At 46.1% G+C, this 15,628-nt stretch overlaps 1 protein-coding gene across 3 annotated transcripts in view; it reads right to left on the bottom strand.

Annotated features, from left to right (window-relative positions):
* Positions 1 to 15,628, bottom strand: part of LOC109891643 (histone deacetylase 7) — an 88,463-nt gene that overhangs the window by 11,153 nt on the left and 61,682 nt on the right. For all 3 annotated transcript variants that reach the window (XM_031825647.1, XM_031825648.1, XM_031825649.1), the window contains 9 exons: positions 14,881 to 15,118; positions 14,399 to 14,532; positions 13,647 to 13,767; positions 12,095 to 12,144; positions 10,404 to 10,511; positions 10,063 to 10,118; positions 9,006 to 9,093; positions 8,491 to 8,610; positions 4,616 to 4,713 (listed from right to left, as the gene is read on the bottom strand). In XM_031825647.1, the coding sequence (XP_031681507.1) occupies positions 4,616 to 4,713; positions 8,491 to 8,610; positions 9,006 to 9,093; positions 10,063 to 10,118; positions 10,404 to 10,511; positions 12,095 to 12,144; positions 13,647 to 13,767; positions 14,399 to 14,532; positions 14,881 to 15,118 (1,013 nt within the window). The remainder of the gene's footprint in view (positions 1 to 4,615; positions 4,714 to 8,490; positions 8,611 to 9,005; positions 9,094 to 10,062; positions 10,119 to 10,403; positions 10,512 to 12,094; positions 12,145 to 13,646; positions 13,768 to 14,398; positions 14,533 to 14,880; positions 15,119 to 15,628) is intronic.

The following is a 15,628-nucleotide window of genomic DNA, read 5'->3' as shown; positions in this document are numbered from 1 at the left end:
GTGCAGGCTATATACAGGGGCACCGGTACCGAGTCAGTGTGCAGGCTATATACAGGGGCACCGGTACCGAGTCAGTGTGCAGGCTATATACAGGGGCACCGGTACCGAGTCAGTGTGCAGGCTATATACAGGGGCACCGGTACCGAGTCAGTGTGCAGGCTATATACAGGGGGCACCGGTACCGAGTCAGTGTGCAGGCTATATACAGGGGCACCGGTACCGAGTCAGTGTGCAGGCTATATACAGGGGCACCGGTACCGAGTCAGTGTGCAGGCTATATACAGGGGCACCGGTACCGAGTCAGTGTGCAGGCTATATACAGGGGCACCGGTACCGAGTCAGTGTGCAGGCTATATACAGGGGGCACCGGTACCGAGTCAGTGTGCAGGCTATATACAGGGGGCACCGGTACCGAGTCAGTGTGCAGGCTATATACAGGGGCACCGGTACCGAGTCAGTGTGCAGGCTATATACAGGGGCACCGGTACCGAGTCAGTGTGCAGGCTATATACAGGGGGCACCGGTACCGAGTCAGTGTGCAGGCTATATACAGGGGCACCGGTACCGAGTCAGTGTGCAGGCTATATACAGGGGCACCGGTACCGAGTCAGTGTGCAGGCTATATACAGGGGCACCGGTACCGAGTCAGTGTGCAGGCTATATACAGGGGCACCGGTACCGAGTCAGTGTGCAGGCTATATACAGGGGCACCGGTACCGAGTCAATGTGGAGGCTATATACAGGGGGCACCGGTACCGAGTCAGTGTGCAGGCTATATACAGGGGGCACCGGTACCGAGTCAGTGTGCAGGCTATATACAGGGGGCACCGGTACCGAGTCAGTGTGCAGGCTATATACAGGGGGCACCGGTACCGAGTCAGTGTGCAGGCTATATACAGGGGGCACCGGTACCGAGTCAGTGTGCAGGCTATATACAGGGGGCACCGGTACCGAGTCAGTGTGCAGGCTATATACAGGGGGCACCGGTACCGAGTCAGTGTGCAGGCTATATACAGGGGCACCGGTACCGAGTCAGTGTGCAGGCTATATACAGGGGCACCGGTACCGAGTCAGTGTGCAGGCTATATACAGGGGGCACCGGTACCGAGTCAGTGTGCAGGCTATATACAGGGGGCACCGGTACCGAGTCAGTGTGCAGGCTATATACAGGGGGCACCGGTACCGAGTCAGTGTGCAGGCTATATACAGGGGGCACCGGTACCGAGTCAGTGTGCAGGCTATATACAGGGGGCACCGGTACCGAGTCAGTGTGCAGGCTATATACAGGGGGCACCGGTACCGAGTCAGTGTGCAGGCTATATACAGGGGGCACCGGTACCGAGTCAGTGTGCAGGCTATATACAGGGGGCACCGGTACCGAGTCAGTGTGCAGGCTATATACAGGGGGCACCGGTACCGAGTCAGTGTGCGGGGGTAAAGGTTAGTGGAGGTACTTTGTACATGTAGGTAGGGGTGAAGTGACTATGCATAAGTAATAAACAGCGAGTAGCAGCAGTATACAAAAGGGAGGGGGGGTCAATGTAAATTGTCCGGTGGCAATTTTATTAATTGTTCAGCAGTCTTATGGCTTGGGGGTAGAAGCTGTTGAGGAGCCTTTTGGTCCTAGACTTGGCGCTCCGGTACCGCTTGCCGTGCGGTAGCAGAGGAAACAGTCTATAACTTGGGTGACTGGAGTCTCTGACAATTTTATGGGCTTCCCTCTGACACCACCTATTATATAGGTCTTGTAGCCTAACGATAGTTACACATCATATACATTTCACCATTTGATTGACCCTTCAAATGGCTCATTCATCTCCCCTCCTCTCCCCTGTAACAATTCCCCAGGTCATTGCTGTAAATGAATGTGTTCTCAGTCAAATTACCTGGTAAAATAAGGAAAATATGTTTGGGGGATTACTGTCACTAAACTTAATTTAAAATAACTTTTGGCCTGTACCTTAAAATTCAATAATTGTTTTATGTTATATGCAGTTACCAGCTACACATGAGTATCTACTAGGCTACATTCTGGGTACCACAGCAGTTAAAGACTGACTACATAACAATAAGGGCTTTATCTAAAGCGTTAGTAAACAAATAACAGGACCAAGACAGAGAGATGTCCAGAGGGGAGGATGACGTCAACCTTTCTATTTTAATCTTCTGGAACTGCTTCCCTTGTTCTTCTCCTCCTCCCCTTCTTCCTCACCCGCCTCTTCCTCCTCTCGTTGCTGCTGCCAGTGATTTAGCGAGCACACACTGCCCATGCCGTGTTTGATTCCCCTCTCTCTTCTTCTCTTTCTCTCGTCCCCCCCCCCCCCCACCCACCCTTTCTCCGGCCGGCAGTTCAAAGCGCTTCGGCGTGAGTCTGGTTCCCATTAGGGGCTCGGCCCTCTTCTCACGTCACTGACAGCCAGCCATCTGGGATCCATTGGGCTTAATTACGCCGCCTTTGGATTCCCTAACAATGCACCACCCCCACACCATTCACTCCCACCACCACCCCAACCCCTCCCGGTCTGCACTACCAGACCATGCAGCCTGTGCAGTCCCACACACACACACACACACACACACACACACACACACACACACACACACACACACACACACACGTTGTATCCCGCAACTAAAGGAATCTACCAGATTATACCGCAACCCACCCCCCCCACCCCCCAATCATCCACTACCTCTATCCTACAGCCACTGAACTGCAAGACTAGCTGAAATGCCACCTTCTTCACTAATATACAGAAGAGGGTGGCATTTTGGAGGCAAACCCAAGATCCCTCACCTCCTGAATGGCAAGATGTGAAATAAACAGGACGGCCCCATTGGAAGATGGAAATCTCAAATCAAATCAATCAAATCAATCAATCATTTGTCACGTGCACCAAATACAACAGGTGTAGTAGACCTTACAGTGAAATGATTACTTACAGGCTCTAACCAATAGTGCAAAAAGGTATTAGATGAACAATAGGTAAGTAAAGAAATAAAACAACAGTAAAAAGACAGTGAAAAGGACAGTGAAAGGTAGATGAATATGAATCAAATTAGAAGGATGGCAGGCTGCATTGAACCAGGTTATTACATTTATGGTATTTCAAGATGCATAAAATGCAGCCAATGCAGAAATTGGGTGCATATTTTCTGGCTGTACAGAACGTCTGGGGAATAGAGGCCCAGTCACAGATTTTCCTTGCACAGAATTGACAATTTATTGCTTACAATGTTTGTTGGTGGAATTGGGTGGGGGAACACGTGGGACAGTGAACACATTTTCGATTGTAAAAATGTGTTTCTAAGGTGAATTCATGGGATTTTACATTTGGATTTCCCAGAGTAATTTATTTATCAAATTCCACATGAGGATATTGGCTATATGTCTACAAGAAACAGTTAGGTAACATCTACCTGTAGGCTACTTAGAAAACGAAGTGATAGAGCTACCTGTATTGACATCTGAGCTACTGTAAGAAAAAACTACTAGGTAACATACACCTATACTAAGAGCTAAGAAAAATTTACTAGGTAACATCTACCTGCAATGACAATGAAGTGTCAGTTACTAGTTAACATCTACCTGTAATGAAAACTAAGTGACAGTTGCTAGGTAACATCTTCCTGTAATGAAAAGAAAGTGAAAGTTGCTAGGTAACATCTACCTGCAATGAAAACGAAGTGACAGTTGCTAGGTAACATCTACCTGCAATGAAAACAAAGTGACAGTTGTTAGGTAACATCTACCTGCAATGAAAACGAAGTGACAGTTGCTAGGTAACATCTACCTGCAATGAAAACGAAGTGACAGTTGCTAGGTAACATCTACCTGTAATGAAAACGAAGTGACAGTTGTTAGGTAACATCTACCTGTAATGAAAACGAAGTGACAGTTGTTAGGTACAGGGTTGTTAGGTACACCTGTACACGTAACGAAGATAGTCACTAGGTAACACACACCTAAACTAGGGAACACTTACTAGGTTTTCTTATTCTTCTATACAACCAGTGAATCAACACAGACCATACTGCTCTCAGTGAGTTAGCAATTAGCATAGTATGCTATGGGTAAACATTGAGCCTAGCGTCTGCCTGTTGGAATCGATGGCTCGTAATGGTACAGTATGGCTTCAGCCATTAGAATCCTGAGTTTGACAAGCTTGGCCCACCCACTGTGTGTATGCACCATACGGACCTCACATACTGTTCATCGTCTGGTGGCGAGCCAACACCGCTGACAGGAACGCTCAAAGTTCATTACGCCGCAAACCGAGCAGCTATTCATTCAGGGGCTGAGGCTTGAATGAAGTGGAAAGTGCGGTGCACAGAAAAAAGACACACCTCCATTCAGTGGCATGGATCCACACCATATAATGGAGGGCATCACAAAAATCTAACTCGCACCACAATATAAACACATGATACTGTACAAGGATGTTATATCCCAGCTGTGCATAGTATTTCAAGGATGAGTGAAGAGTTTTGGTAAGACTTGAATAAATTGCGCACATTGACTAAAATATAATCTTTGCACTTTTGTGGTTTTGTCTTAATGTGATTTCGGCTGGAGGTAAGGTGAGGAAGGTTAGGTGTATCTCTAACTCTGTACCTGAATGCTGCTAGGTATTCTGCGTCGCCCATGGGGGGGTCCAAGCCTCCCGTCCACGCCACGTTGACATTGAAGCCCTCACCTGCTCCTACTCCCACCTGGACAGAGAGGAAGAGAAAGAGAGATGGGAGAGAGAGAAAGAGATATTCATTGTTATTCATTAATATTCATAGTTATCATGTTAACATCTTACTTCATTGAAAGTTATGCTGAGAGCTGAGGGAGGGTCGTGAGATATTTTGCGTCAAATGTTCACACACAATCAGCACCATAGTTTCAAAATGCACATTTGTGCCATTGAGGAAAAGCTGTGTCACATTTCAATGACATAAGGGAGTGATTACAATTTCCAAATGAAAGACGGCTGGACATTAATTCAACGCCTCCATCAACTCAACCATTTTTATTTTTGATACAATTTGTCAAATCTGCTCATAAATCACAAAACTACACCCAGAATATGTCCCAGTTTTAACACACTACAGAGACATATTTTCTTGAGTTGGCACTTGTCGATATTTAGTTTCTAGCTATATTTCACCAAAACTCAGCACCCAGAACCAAATGTTAACGTCTGTCACGAGAGAGTATATTTCACCAAATGCCAGGCACAACCTGATTTGACCTCACATTAATGGGGTGGGAGAATAGTTGAGCCACTGGTCTTAAAAAGGCCTTAAAATGCCCGCCTCTCTTTTTAGTCCTGCTAGTGGCTATTTACTGTAGCTAATTAGCTATTTACTGTAGCTATTTAGCTATTTACTGTAGCTATTTACTGTAGCTATTTAGCTATTTACGGTAGCTATTTACTGTAGCTATTTAGCTATTTACTGTAGCTATTTAGCTTTTGAAAACCTCTCCAACATCACTCAATGTCATGGTGAGGAGAGAGTGAGGACTGAGTGACACCCTATTGGCAACAAACCGTGGTCATTTCCTTTGTGTGTGTGATGATGTGCATCGCAGAATGTCTCTCGGTGGACTGGATGTCCACAGGGTAAATTCAAAACACATGCGCTCCGCCATACACTGCCAACTAGTCACTCTCTCTCACACACACACACACACACACACACACACACACACACACACACACACACACACACACGCTCTATCCATCACTCCATTGTTCTTCTCTTCTTCATCCCTTTTCTTCATTTTTCCTCTTTTATTTCCCTTTCTGTCTTTCCTTTCATGTTTAAAAGATGCTGGAGTGGATTAGGGATACCCTGATGTTTATGTGTAGTACCCCTGGTCACATCACCGCTACCCCCTAGTGTGTTATATAGGTACATGATGCTATGGTGACATCACCGCTACCCCCTAGTGTGTTATATAGGTACATGGTGCTATGGTGACATCACCGCTACCCTCTAGTGTGTTATATTGGTACATGATGCTATGGTGACATCACCGCTACCACCTAGTGTGTTATATAGGTACATGGTTCTGTGGTGACATCACCGCTACCCCCTAGTGTGTTATATAGGTACATGGTGCTGTGGTGACATCACCGCTACCCCATAGTGTGTTATATAGGTACATGGTGCTATGGTGACATCACCGCTACCACCTAGTGTGTTATATAGGTACATGGTGCTGTGGTGACATCACCGCTACCACCTAGTGTGTTATATAGGTACATGGTGCTATGGTGACATCACCACTACCCCCTAGTGTGTTATATTGGTACATGATGCTATGGTGACACCACCGCTACCCCATAGTGTGTTATATAGGTACATGGTGCTATGGTGACATCACCGCTACCCCCTAGTGTGTTATATAGGTACATGGTTCTGTGGTGACATCACCGCTACCCCCCTAGTGTGTTAAATTGGTACATGGTGCTGTGGTGACACCACCACTACCCCATAGTGTGTTATATAGGTACATGGTGCTATGGTGACACCACCGCTACCCCATAGTGTGTTATATAGGTACATGGTGCTATGGTGACATCACCGCTACCCCCTAGTGTGTTATATAGGTACATGATGCTATGGTGACACCACCGCTACCCCATAGTGTGTTATATAGGTACATGGTGCTATGGTGACATCACCGCTACCCCCTAGTGTGTTATACAGGTACATGATGCTGTGGTGACATCACCGCTACCCCATAGTGTGTTATATAGGTACATGGTGCTATGGTGACATCACCGCTACCCCCTAGTGTGTTATATTGGTACATGATGCTATGGTGACACCACCGCTACCCCATAGTGTGTTATATAGGTACATGGTGCTATGGTGACATCACCGCTACCCCCTAGTGTGTTATATAGGTACATGGTTCTGTGGTGACATCACCACTACCCCCTAGTGTGTTAAATTGGTACATGGTGCTGTGGTGACACCACCGCTACCCCATAGTGTGTTATATAGGTACATGGTGCTATGGTGACATCACCGCTACCCTCTAGTGTGTTATATAGGTACATGGTGCTGTGGTGACACCACCGCTACCCCATAGTGTGTTATATAGGCACATGGTGCTATGGTGACATCACCGCTACCCTCTAGTGTGTTATATTGGTACATGGTGCTGTGGTGACATCACCGCTACCCCCTAGTGTGTTATATAGGTACATGGTGCTATGGTGACATCACCGCTACCCTCTAGTGTGTTATATAGGTACATGGTGCTATGGTGACACCACCGCTACCCCCTAGTGTGTTATATAGGTACATGGTGCTATGGTGACACCACCGCTACCCCATAGTGTGTTATATAGGTACATGGTGCTGTGGTGACATCACCGCTACCCCCTAGTGTGTTATATAGGTACATGATGCTATGGTGACACCACCGCTACCCCATAGTGTGTTATATAGGTACATGGTGCTATGGTGACATCACCGCTACCCCCTAGTGTGTTATATTGGTACATGATGCTTTGGTGACACCACCGCTACCCCATAGTGTGTTATATAGGTACATGGTGCTATGGTGACATCACCGCTACCCCCTAGTGTGTTATATAGGTACATGGTTCTGTGGTGACATCACCACTACCCCTAGTGTGTTAAATTGGTACATGGTGCTGTGGTGACACCACCGCTACCCCATAGTGTGTTATATAGGTACATGGTGCTATGGTGACATCACCGCTACCCCCTAGTGTGTTACATAGGTACATGATGCTATGGTGATACCACCGCTACCCCCTAGTGTGTTATATAGGTACATGGTGCTATGGTGACATCACCGCTACCCTCTAGTGTGTTAAATTGGTACATGGTGCTATGGTGACATCACCGCTACCCTCTAGTGTGTTATATTGGTACATGGTGCTGTGGTGACATCACCGCTACCCCCTAGTGTGTTATATAGGTACATGGTGCTATGGTGACATCACCGCTACCCTCTAGTGTGTTATATAGGTACATGGTGCTACCACTGCTACCCCCTAGTGTGTTATATTGGTACATGGTGCTTTGGTGACATCACCACTACCCCCTAGTGTGTTATATTGGTACATGATGCTGTCGTGGAGGGACACAGAGACTTCAGAGGTTTACCACACAGCTCAGTGGAGGTCGAGGGGCCATTTAAGGCAAAGCCACATCTAAGCCAGAACAGCCTCATTTGGACCATCCCCTCATGATGAAGGTTATGTGAAAACATCCACTTTTTCATCCTTACAGTTTTGTAAGAATGGGAAAATGAAGGTGGGTGGTGTGGTATTTAGTGGGTGGTAACAGATGCTTAAGGGGTTTTCAGACTAGTGGGCCGACCCAATCTGTTCGGTGCTTGCTCAGACGTTTTCTTTTCCAAATGGTCACACCGATCATGTATTTGATGGACAGTTCCATCTATCAATGGGAGAGCATGATGTATACGGTGGTGGATAGTACAACCTAATATACCTCAGCTGGGTCCCCGCTACCGGGGAAGAATTTGCCATTGTCATAGCGATGCAGGGAGATGTACAGCACGCTGGGGTCGTTGTAGAAGACCGACTGGGTACCGTTCCCATGGTGAACATCCTGAACATTGGTGAGAAAGGTCATGGGGCAGTCAGACTCTTAATTCTGTAGTATACTAAACTAGTCTATTACTTGACCTTAATGTTTGCATAATCCCTTTTAGTGCACACTAAAATACATACAATTTGTCCTTATAAGTTGTGTGTACGTGTGTGTGTGTGTGTGTGTGTGTGTGTGTGTGTGTGTGTGTGTGTGTGTGTGTGTGTGTGTGTGTGTGTGTGTGTGTGTATGTGTGCCTAGGCCCAGACTCGTGGCAGGTCTGACTCATGTGGAAAGCAGACATCAGTGTGAATGCTGACACCAAGCTTATGGTCAATAATGATGTTAAAGTGAGCACGTGTGTGTGTCTGTGTTTAGATCCCATGTGGGGACCAGTGACAGCGGCCGTCTCTCACCCAGTCCACAATGAGGATCTTGCTGACGCCGAGTTTGTGCTGGAGCTGCTTGGCTGCGATGGCCACGGAGTTGAAGAAGCAGAAACCCCTTTGGAGAGAGACACATATGGGGACATAGGAATACTTATGTTCCCATAATGACACCGTAGACACCCAATGTAAAGGCTTTTTTAAGTGAAAGGTCTCCAGGAGATATCTCCATGATAATGTGAGGCCGTTCTCACTATACACAAACTAGGTGATGTGAAGACATTAGTGCTAATGGGTCAAACATGCTTTGTTCCACTGAACATGCACTCATATTTAGGCACGGTATGGCTGGACAGTACCAGAATGTAGGGTTGCAAAGTATGAATGACGGGAAATAGCAGTGCTGACAGCAGAAGCTATAAACTCGGTGAGTGTGAACTAAATTGTAGATCATATCTGCAGTCCAACTCTTCTCCTCCGGAGTCATTATCGACACATAAATAACTACTGACAGGCACTGCTGAGTACACACACTAGCACGCGTGAACTCAAACACAGACAGATTTATTTTATTTTTATTTCACCTTTATTTAACCAGGTAGGCTAGTTGAGTACAAGTTCTCATTTGCAACTGCGACCTGGCCAAGATAAAGCAAAGCAGTGTGAACAGACAACACAGAGTTACACATGCAAGCAAACACACGCTTATGCAAGCACACAAGCAGACAAGCACACACACACACACACACACACACACACACACACACACACACACACACACACACACGTGGTAAGTGTACTAATGCCTTCTATTTAAGAGTGACACACACAAACACACACACACATACTTAGAGGTGGTGCTATAGGCTGACAGCACAATGTCCTGAAAGCTGGGCATGAATTGAGCAGCGCGGGTAGAAGTAGATTGCTGTTAGCCTTGGGCAAGTAACACACATTCACACACATAACACACACCTGAAAGGTACTTTTGATGTGTAGGGAACCCTTTGAAATAATTTTAGAGACCTCCTGTTTCTGTGTGTGTGTGTGTGTGTGTGTGTGTGTGTGTGTGTGGTGCAGTACTTACAAGGGGGTAGAGTGGGCTGCATGATGTCCAGGGGGCCTCACCACTGCAAAGCCATTCTGTGAGGATGGAATAGAAACTTTAACACTGACTCAGGCTTTCTCTGAATAAATCTTATGATTTCACTTATATTAGTTGAATTACAGGTGACATTGAAAGGTTTTGATATAGCCATATTAAATTCAAATTTCATGTGAAATTCATAAATTCAATAAACCATAAAGAGAAAGGACTATACAGTATGCTTCAATGTGTATTAATGTAAGTTACGGGATTGACAATTCTGATCAGCTGTGTTTACGGCTCGGACAGGACTAAGTGGGGGTTGCGATTGGCGGTCTCACCTTCAGCTCTCCCTGTGTCACCCTGAGTGCAAGCTCTGTCACGCTGCCTGCTGCCAAGCGAGACGCTGTTGATGTGTGCATCTCGTTCCAGATCGTATCATTGTCCACCTGTCAATCACGCAAAACCAAGAAGTTACGTCAGGGGATGGGATAAAAATTATAACCACAGGGAGAAACATGGGCATCATTTACAAGTTCATTGATTGAAAATGGTGTCAGACCAATGAGTAAAGAGGAAGTCACCCATTGGAATAGGGAGGTGACAGGTTGTGACAGGTTGTAGGAAAGATTTCAGTATTGGATTACAAAGTCTACTGTTTATTCCAACCAAATGAAGAGTATCATGACTTATTGGGAGCCAGGGGGAAGGGTTTGGCAAGGGTAACATTTACCCACACTAATCACCACAACATTGACTTACTGCTGGTGTAAAGGGGGTAGTAAAGTATTCCTGTTCTCAGATCCTCTCTCTCTCTCTCTCTCTCTCTCTCTCTCTCTCTCTCTCTCTCTCTCTCTCTCTCTCTCTCTCTCTCTCTCTCTCTCTCTCTCTCTCTCTCTCTCTCTCTCTCTCTCTCTCTCTCTCTCTCTCTCTCTCTCTCTCTCTCTCTCTCTCTCTCTCTCTCTCTCTCTCTCTCTCTCTCTCTCTCTCTCTCTCTCTCTCTCTCTCTCTCTCTCTCTCTCTCTCTCTCTCTCTCTCTCTCTCTCTCTCTCTCTCTCTCTCTCTCTCTCTCTCTCTCTCTCTCTCTCTCTCTCTCTCTCTCTCTCTCTCTCTCTCTCTCTCTCTCTCTCTCTCTCTCTCTCTCTCTCTCTCTCTCTCTCTCTCTCTCTCTCTCTTGTTATTCCATGTTTCAAAACTCTACATTTCTGGCGGTTTGGCACAACGGAACAATGAAATCAGAGGAATTTATTTTATCACCGTCTTGGCCATCTTGTTCCAATCAGTGTGCCTGACCAGAGGAGCCAAGAGCCGGAAATCCAGACAGATCAGGCGCCTTATCAACACTATACAAAGCCCCTTCCTTCTCCTCTCCTCCTATTCTCCCTCATCCACTCATCTCTTCTTCTGTGTCTGCAAATATTTTCTCCTTCTTTGATACAAACCATCCTCTCCTCCTCCATTTTCATTTTCTCCCTGTTTCTCTCAACTCCTTCCTCCTCCTCTCATCTCCTCTTCGTCTTCTTTAATGTCCGCATTTTGTCCTTCCTTATTTCTTTTTTATTTCAACTTTTTTTAACCAGGTAGGCTAGTTGAGAAAAAGTTCTCATTTACAACTGCGACCTTATCAACACCATACAAGCCTACTTCTTCCTAACCCCCCCCCCCCCCTTCTCTTATTCCTCTTCAACTCATCCCTGCCTCATCCTCTTCTTTGGTGTCCATAAAGTCCACCTCTCTCTCTCCCTCGTTCTCTCTCCCTGTCTCTCTCCCTCGTTCTCTCTCAGATTTTCTTTGTTTTTGATATCTATTTGGCGTTTCGACCAAGTCCCTGCCAACAACAACATCCTCCATAATTTGTAGTCCTATTAGCTTAATTGTGCAATGAGGCATAATCAAGCATGTAATGTTTGCCATTTTGTAATGTGATTAGATAAGTGGAAAGATTTCACAATCTTTGATTGCGCATTACAAGGTCTGTTGAGCTGTGTGCCTGTGTACAGTAAGTGTGTGTGTGTACTTTTGAGTAACTCACCCCAACTCCTCCACATCGTAGCATCACACGCATCCTTTGAGATAAGATCCCTGCAAGAGAAAGATAAGATAACTTTAACGTGCTTTAATAGCACACTTGTATGCCATCTGTAAATACGAATAACATTTTTAATTTAAGAGCTTAGTTGGTTTAGCTATGGAAAAAGATGGGAACCTTCCCGCTAGCCATGATTGGTTGAGATAATGGATGGGCTGGACATGCCAAGAGATGAGTTCAGATTGGTCAGCCCTGTAGCATGCTTCTGTCTATAACATGAGCTGCTCAGTATGTGTAGATAATCCTTCCTCTCGTGGCTTTTTTGAAAGATATAATGTAGCAAAAGTGTTGCTACTGCTCTAAACAACGTTGCTGCCCTGGATTTAGCAGGCACAATCAACAAAGATCATTGGGAAAAAGTTGTGATGGACTACTTTCTGCACACGGCCAGTGTGAACCGGCGTGACTTGACAACGGGCCAAACAAGCTGTAGTGACAAGCAAAACGGAAAAGACACAGGACGACTTAGTTAAATTGGTTCCAGTCTGCCGTGAAGCGTTCATCCATGTATACAGGTAAGAGTCTAGCTACATTTTCAGATATTATAGGTTTCACATTTAGTCAGAAAGTCGTTTTCATTGCAAGTTGAAGCTTACTGTTAGCTAGCTAGCAAATGTTAGCTTGCCGGCTCGCTAGCTAACGTTCCCATGTACGATCTGTGTAATTGAATTTGAGTTTTAGCTACCTGCAGATTCATTCTACAGCATTTCATGGATGGTGGCTAGCTAATGACAATCTGTTTGTACTGTAGCTATGGGTTGTGATTATGGTTCATTGTTTAGATAGCTAGAGCTAGCTAGATGCATGTCTAAACAAAAAACTCGCCAGATGATTCCACGACCCATCAGGTTAGCCAGATGTGTCTGGGGGGTGGTTATAGTATTTCTTTCACATGACCCATCAGTTTAGACCAGTGTGTCTGGGTAAGAATCATCTAATAATTATACAATATTGTTATATGGACACTATGTTTTTTTATATTGCTACTATACAAATATGCAAGTAACCATTTCACTGTACTTTTTACACCTTCTGTATCCTGTGCATGTGACAAATAAACTGAGATTTGATTTGATATAGTGTGTGTTTACCAGAGACGGTAATGTGAAGAACAACATGTCCTGAACCAAAGTCAGATTAGGATATAGGCCAAGGACTGGATAGAGTATATTTTTACCTGGAGTTTTTCCTCATTGTAGGCTACTACTTTTACCAATTTAAGTTTTGAAGTCTTTGCTACTCTACTTTTATCCAAAGTAAAAATCAGCATTTAAAATGTTGCTACATAAGACCGAATCGAGGCGGTCGGTCACAAATGATACATGCATGTGTATAGGTCCATGTATGTGATTATGAGTGTGCAAAAATACAGATTTTTGGCTATTGCCCATGTGAGTGTGAGTGTTTGACAATGAAGTGCATCAGAGCTGTGTTGGTTTGAGTGTGTGTACTGTATGTGTCAGTGAGTGAAGATGAGTGTGTGCGTGTGTCACACCAGCCAGCTTGCGGTTGTCCAGTTTGAGACGATGGAGTAGGTTGGTGCCATACAGCAGGACGTGCTTCTCGGAGTGGACAGACTGAAGCTCCTCCAGAGAGGCCTTCCTGCTACGGATACACTACAGCAGCAAACACACATTCTTCATTAAAATGTAACACACACACATACACATGGACGCACGCACACACACCACTCAACTGACTGTGGTGCACACACACACACACAAAATAACAGACACTCACACAGTTGGCCGGGGTAGATGGTAGCTGCAATGTTAGCTTAACTCTATGTGACAGTAGTGATCATAGTAGACGTTAGAAATTGGCCCATCATCTTTGAACAAAGTAGCACTGTAGAGTTTACTAAGTGTCAGTTGATCTCTCGTGGACACAAATAGTATCGTAACATCTGTCAAAAGACTGTGGAATGCGACGACTATCTAACAGTTGTTCTGGTGCACAGGTTTTTCGTCACTGGTTATTTGAACAAATCACGATTTAGCGTGCGTGCGCATCTTTCTAAATTCGGAAGGGGAAGGGACATTTGGCCCATAGACTTGCCGGAGTCTTGTAGCGATAGAGGGCTGGAGCTACCGCCCTGCTTCCGCTCCTCGTTTTAGTATCTTTTTTTTTCTTCATGCGATGACACAATTAGGTCAGATTCTAGTTCTAGTCCACAGACCAGAAGTTGAGAAACACTGGTATAATATATCATAATATAACACACAAACACTATATATATATACACACCTCACACTGGTTCCTGAGGCCACTTTCTTGCAATCTGGACCAGATGCTCTGGATTCTCCCAGCATGCTCTGGGTGTCGGCTGTTGTCGCCACAGGTGCACTGGTGCTTTAGCATCTGAGAATCATACACCAGACCTACACACACACACACACACACACACACACACACACACACACACACACACACACACACACACACACACACACACACACACACACACACACACACACACTGTGGTTTAGATACCCATACGAAATAGGTAGAAAGACAGTCAGCCAGACAAGCAGCCAGACAGCCAGTCAGACAGTCAGACAGCCAGACAGCCAGATAGTCAGACAGCCAGATAACCAGCCAGTCAGCGATCCTATTAAATGAAGTTATAATATGTAATTCTATAGACGGGACATAGAGCTGAATATATAGTAAACTGACCATGTGATACAACATAAAGCATTGTGTACAGCACTCCAAGTCTTTCTCACCAGTGGTGAATCGTAGCTTGGTGGGGGTCTCTGGACCAGTGCTGGCCAGAGACAGCGGGGTGTCTGTGGGCTGCGGAGGAGGGGGAAGAGAAGTGGAGGCAGGGGAGGACTTTGCGCGGCCAAGGGGGCGGTGGGAAGGGCCAAGAACCACAGGCACACCCAGGGGGTCCAGGTAGGTCACCTGTCTGTGCCTTTCTGTCAGGACCTGAAGGTGCCTGGACTGCTCCCAATGGAATGACTAGAGGGGGAGGGAGGGAGAGAGAGTGGAGAAGATGGGGAAAGAAAATGGGGATGAGAGGGAGGGAGAAAGGGAGAGGAATGGAGGGAGAAGCAGGGAGAGGAATGGAGGGAGAAGCAGGGAGAGGAATGGAGGGAGAAAGGGAGAGGAATGGAGGGAGAAGCAGGGAGAGGAATGGAGGGAGAAAGGGAGAGGAATGGAGGGAGAAGCAGGGAGAGGAATGGAGGGAGAAGCAGGGAGAGGAATGGAGGGAGAAGCAGGGAGGAATGGAGGGAGAAGCAGGGAGAGGAATGGAGGGAGAAGCAGGGAGAGGAATGGAGGAGAAGCAGGGAGGAATGGAGGGAGAAAGGGAGAGGAATGGAGGGAGAAAGGGAGAGGAATGGAGGGAGAAGCAGGGAGAGGAATGGAGGGAGAAGCATGGAGAGGAATGGAGGGAGAAGCAGGGAGAGGAATGGAGGGAGAAAGCAGGGAGAGGAATGGAGGGAGAAGCAGGGAGGAATGGAGGGAGAA

This window comes from Oncorhynchus kisutch, linkage group LG5, assembly GCF_002021735.2.
Source record: "Oncorhynchus kisutch isolate 150728-3 linkage group LG5, Okis_V2, whole genome shotgun sequence".
Taxonomy (NCBI): domain Eukaryota; kingdom Metazoa; phylum Chordata; class Actinopteri; order Salmoniformes; family Salmonidae; genus Oncorhynchus; species Oncorhynchus kisutch.
Note: the sequence above shows the minus strand (reverse complement) of the source record. Positions and strands in the feature narration are given on the sequence as shown.